Source organism: Cololabis saira, chromosome 15 (genome assembly GCF_033807715.1).
Source record: "Cololabis saira isolate AMF1-May2022 chromosome 15, fColSai1.1, whole genome shotgun sequence".
Lineage (NCBI taxonomy): Eukaryota > Metazoa > Chordata > Actinopteri > Beloniformes > Belonidae > Cololabis > Cololabis saira.
Genome location: NC_084601.1, coordinates 20,424,307 through 20,429,835, shown reverse-complemented (window position 1 = coordinate 20,429,835; position 5,529 = coordinate 20,424,307). Strand labels below are relative to the sequence as shown.

At 49.5% G+C, this 5,529-nt stretch overlaps 1 protein-coding gene across 1 annotated transcript; it reads left to right on the top strand.

Annotated features, from left to right (window-relative positions):
- Positions 1-1,390: 1,390 nt before the first annotated feature.
- On the top strand, positions 1,391-4,019 carry sox4a (SRY-box transcription factor 4a). The gene has a single exon (XM_061741059.1). It carries the CDS (start codon positions 1,833-1,835, stop codon positions 2,970-2,972), a length of 1,140 nt encoding a protein of 379 aa, XP_061597043.1. The 5' UTR covers positions 1,391-1,832; the 3' UTR covers positions 2,973-4,019.
- The last annotated feature ends 1,510 nt before the right edge of the window (positions 4,020-5,529 follow it).

The following is a 5,529-nucleotide window of genomic DNA, read 5'->3' as shown; positions in this document are numbered from 1 at the left end:
CTGCTGGTGGAAAGCTACCTGACAGCTGCTTCTCACACATCAGATAAGATTACAGATATACCTGCAACACCTGTTTAAACAAACCCTCGTGTGTTCACACCAGTGTGTGTTTCTGTGTTTTAATCCTTGGTAAGACACAGAAAGAGATAGCAAGCATCATCTAGCGGCAGGTGCATGCTTGTAAATGGTGCAACTAAAGGTATAGAGCGAGGAGGGAGCTCAGCGTTATTTATCTATTTGATAAATACAAGCAGTAGGGGGGGTGATTGGGTATTTTTAAAGAGTTTATCATGTCTCCAGTTAACCGTGAATAAACACAATTCCATAACTGATGTTTTGAGAGAAGAAGAGAAGATCTAAATGAACTAAAGGGATACAGCTTGCCCTTTAGCTGCTGAACCCTCGTGTCAGCCTTCGGTACCAGATGATGACATCACCTGCATGATTTCACGACGGCAGCCCAGAGCAGGCAGTTACAGGTCCGGGAGAAATCTGCGGCACACGTTGCCACACGAGCACATGCGTGTGCGTAACGCACGCCCGCTTCCTTTGGCTCCAGCCTGACATCTAGCGACTCGGGCTGCACTGTCATCTTACATGACACTGACATGTTAACACCAAAGCCCTGTGAAGGAGGAGGAATCTGTGCGGGAAGCTGATGGAGTGGGGGCTTTTTGCCTTTTTTTTTGACACTCCAAAACAACTTTCCTCGCAAAAAAAAAAAAAAACCCCAACTGACTCCCGTTTCTGGTTTACCACAGTGCACTGACGTGAACTGTAAATAAAAACAGCCCATCATCAGCCGAACTGCTTTTTTTGTGATGTCACAGTGCCAGCTGGTGTCGTCATGTTTTGTAAATAACAGGCTGGCCGAGTTTATCTGACGAGCACAACGTGTTGTGGGTGCTCTTTGTGTTTTTTCAGCATTTTCTTGCCACCGCACATTACACACCACCTAATTTTAGACAACACTCATCCACGTGAAAATGTGCTTCTAAGTATATCCTCACAGCCGAGGCAAGGGCATTAGCATGTGTTCCTTTAGAGAACACGCTTGTATAAGCACACACACACACACACACACACACACACACACACACACACACACACACACACACACACACACACACACACACACACACACACACACACACACACACACTCTAAGTTCCTCTTTCTTCCAATGGAGTCTGGCAGGAATGAGGTCAGACACAAGGATCCTCAATGCACATTATTATTATTATTATTACCCTTTTTTTTCCAGCCAATGGGAGACCAGGAGGGGAGCGGCTTAGGTGAAAAATCGGGATGGAGACAGGCGCGGATTGGCTTTTAAGTCTCGCGATGAGGATATAAAAGAGCGAGGTTCTCGTTGTTGTGTTTACAGTAACACTACAGAGCGCGCAGGAAACAGGGAGACTATGAGAAAGCGCAGTCGCTCCATTCAACCACATGGTTCCTCCGCCGCACAGAGCAGCTGCGCTGCAGACAGCCAGGTTCACTTAGGGGACTGCAGCCCACACAGGCGCGTCTTACGCCTCGCGGGGCGAGTTTTCAGCAGGACAGGCAGTTGAAAGTTGTTGCCAAAGCTGTTCCAGGATGTGTTTCTGGTCTCAGTGAATCGCACTGGTTAGAAGTTGAGATACTAAGAGTATCCCTGAAACGGTCTGAACTGAAAAGAAAGACGGAAGAAACTTGGGTGAACTTTTTGCGCCTGAAATAACAAGTGAGGAATATTTTTTTTTTTTTGAGAAAGCTATTTCAAGGCTTCCTTTCTTTCTTTTTTTTTACAAGCACTCCGAAGTTTGTTAGAGACACTTTTGGAGGAAGGGATGGTACAGCACATGAGCCAGGCGGAGAGTGCCCACGCGCACTCTCCCGGCGGGGACTCCACGGACACGGGAGAGATGGACTTGGAGATGGACGCGTCTCCGATCTCCGAGTCCCCGTCCTCCCGCCAGCGGAGCGACTTGACGTGGTGCAAAACCCCCACGGGCCACATCAAGAGACCCATGAACGCGTTCATGGTGTGGTCGCAGATCGAGAGGAGGAAGATCATGGAGCAGTCGCCGGACATGCACAACGCGGAGATCTCCAAGCGGCTGGGGAAGCGCTGGAAACTGCTCAAAGACACCGACAAGATCCCGTTCATCCGCGAGGCGGAGCGGCTGCGGCTCAAACACATGGCCGACTACCCAGACTACAAGTACCGGCCCAGGAAGAAGGTGAAGACGGGCGGCGGGGCCAGCAAGCCGGCGGAGAAGAGCGGGGAGCGCAGCGCCAAGAGCGGCGTGAAGCGGAGCCCCGCGTCCAATAAGGGAGCTGGCAGCAGGACTCACAACAAGCTGGCGGGGGGCGTGAAGAGCAGCCCGGGGCAGCAGGACTCCCCCGCCGACCACCAGGCGCTCTTCAAGTCCAGGTCAGTGTCCGGGGCCAGGCTCATCCCGGAGAAGCGCGCGGGCGAGGCGCACGGGCGGCGCGCTCACGCGTTCAGCGGAGCGGGCAGCCTGGAGAGCGGCCCCCCCTCAGTGGGGGTCCCGGCCAGTCCCACCCTGAGCAGCTCGGCGGAGTCCAGCGACCCGCTCAGCCTGTACGAGGAGCACAGCCCCGGCCCCAGCTCCGGCTCCGGCCCCGGCGAGGCGGCGCACACCGCGCGCCTCCGGTACGCGCGCGCGTGCTCCCCCACGCCGTCCGCCTCCCACTCCTCCTCCTCCGTGTCGTCCTCCTCATCGGACGAGGAGTTCGAGGACGAGCGGCTCGAGCTGAACCCGAGCCCCGGCTTTGAGGGCATGTCACTGGGCGGCATGGGGTTCTCCGACGCGGAGCTGGACCGGGACTTGGACTGGAGCTTCGGGGAGTGCGGGGCGGGCTCGCACTTTGACTTCTCCGACTACTGCACGCCGGAGGTGAACGAGATGATCTCAGGAGAGTGGTTGGAGTCCACCATCTCTAACCTGGTGTTTAGGAACTGAAGGAGCCGCTGTGGAGACGCGAGCGCAGCCGCAGCCGCCGCCGCCGCCCCCCTCCTTCGTTTTTGAACCCTTCTATAACCCCCTCCGAGACGCGCGTGTTTGCATCCAGACCAGAATATTTCCGCCATTATTTCACTCCGGTGAAAAAATGGGAAAGAAAAAGGTGGCCTGAGCCCACGTTGCCGCCGAGGTACGCGCGCCGCTCACAGACTTGGACAGCGCATGGCGGGAGCGCGCAGACGGGGGAAATGCTTAGTTTGCATTTGGACACAGAGGAGGAGTGAATGTAAGCAAGGAGCAGAGACGCGCACGGACTAAAGCGCAGATGTTGAACCGACCCGCGGAGGACTGAGGCTGAACTCTTGAGAACTCTTGATGTTACTTTGGGGCCACATTTGGGGTTTTATTTAAGATATAGCCAATTTACATTGACCATCAAGTTGCTATTCAGGTGTAGTTCCCTTTTCCCTCCAAACTCCGAGTCGTATTTAGTATCAACTCGCATGCCCTCCAACAAGAAAGGAGGATTTAGTTGTTGTTTAATGCATAAAATGATCATTGCTGCGTAGTTGCGCAATTTGTGTGACATTAGGACACAATTCACTATCACCAGCTTCTCTCTCAACGGCAGGACTTAAAAGACTGACTCAAAACTTCAGAAACCCTTTCTGAACTTTCTTCTTTTTTTCTTTCTTTTTTTTTTTTCCTTTTAAACACTCAGTGCACAATTCAGGACCAATGTTCCGCGATGCGTATCCTTTTCTGCCTAAAGCTCCAACTTTGTAATTCCCGTGTCAGATGCTGTTTTTATATATTGATGTCTTTATACCGGCCAAACGTTTTTTATACATAGAAGTATTGTTCTCAAACAGGTCCCGTTTGTGTTTGTGCACATACACCTGTCTGTATCCAGCGCGGAAGGGCTAGAAGTGTGTCTTATTCATAAACTTCTCTCACTTTTAATGAGATTTCGAGTGTGTCATGATTTTCTACTTGTATTTTTGTACAAAATCTATAGAAACCGGCGGGTGGGCGGCAGGCAGGGAGGCAGGGAGGCAGGGAGGGATGGGGGGGGAGTTCCGGCAAGTAGGGAGTCTATACAACATTGTTGTTCGCATCTACATTGGTGTTTTCGTCGCGCAGAGAGGGAAAGGGGGGGTTGGGGGGGTGTTTGGCACAATCTGACCTCACACGGTGTTTACAGTATTTACCCACATGCTTCTTAACAGCACAGTGACTCCAGTTTCACCAGCCAAGTAAACAAAGCGCCGCCGAGGCTCCCAGTCCGAGTGGTGACTGTGTTGCCAGCACCCAGACACACAAACGGAGAGTCACTGTTTGGATAGAGCTAATACCTCTGTGTGCTTTTCTTTTCATTCCTTTCTTTGAATCAAGATACGTTTTATTGAACCACTGGATGGAATTTCACACTCATTCCACTTTGCCTATTTGGAGGGAGGGAGATGTATGAAGTGCTTCATCTGTTATTGCGCAAATTGCATTAAAAAAAATAGTATTTAACCTTTCTGTACCTGTTGGCTAAGAATAGCAGGCTAATTGTTTTTCCTATATTATGGCATGGCAAATAGCATTTGTATTTCTGATTCAGGTATATGTAGCTATAGCTGTTGTGTTTAAGATTTTTAAAAGAATAATAACATGAAGATATTTATGTAAACTGACTGTACTATAAGCAAAGATTGTGTGTTTTATGTATGATGATGATGATGATGATCAACGACAGGCACTAGGACAGCCATCTTTGGACATCCTCATGTTGAAGATGATTGTGGTCCAGGAATTTTTTTTTTCCTAAAACTTCAAGACATTTTTTTTTCTATTGTCCTTTTTTTCTTTACTTGTGCAATATGTTGTGTATGATCACGTTTTGTCCTATCATGCCAATATCATTTGATGTCTTTTGCTCAAAACCAGCCAATGTTTGGGTCAATCACTGCCTCTCAGACCTCTGTACAGATTGTTGTTGTTTTTTTTATTTGATTTTCTTTTCTTCTAAGAAGGAAATAAAATCAGCTGGAACTGAAAAATTATTTGTGTGGTTTGTCACTTCAAAAAGATTTAACCAAAGATTTAACCAAAAAGCCATTTTTTCTCCTGCTCAACAAAAGCATTTATTCTGATTTCAACGCTGCAACCCTTTTTTACAGTTGCAATTCTTATGTGGGATGTTTATGTTTGTTTGCCTGCATGCATGGGAGTGTTTGTTGGAAAGCGTGGCTGCAGATGACCAATCAATAGGCAGCCAGCGAACTGTGAGGAGTGGCCTCTTTCTCTCACACCCTGTCTGATTTAACACGTGCAGAAAACGTGGCTGCCATGGAAACGCTGTATCCAAGAGAGGCTGAAATCCACTGGGGAGCTTGTGTGTGTGTGTGTGTGTGTGTGTGTGAAGGATAAGGGACATAGACTGATCCATCAGGGTGGGGGGTGGCAGACATTTCTGTGAGGCATGACTAGAATAAAGGAGGAGGAGTGTGTGCCTGTCTGTGTGGGTGCCAAACAGAGAGGGGTGGGGGTGTTGGGGTATTTGTCTGTC

Excerpts from the sequence above, each read along its gene's own strand:
- sox4a (XM_061741059.1), top strand. The coding sequence starts at position 1,833 with ATGGTACAGCACATGAGCCAGGCGGAGAGTGCCCACGCGCACTCTCCC.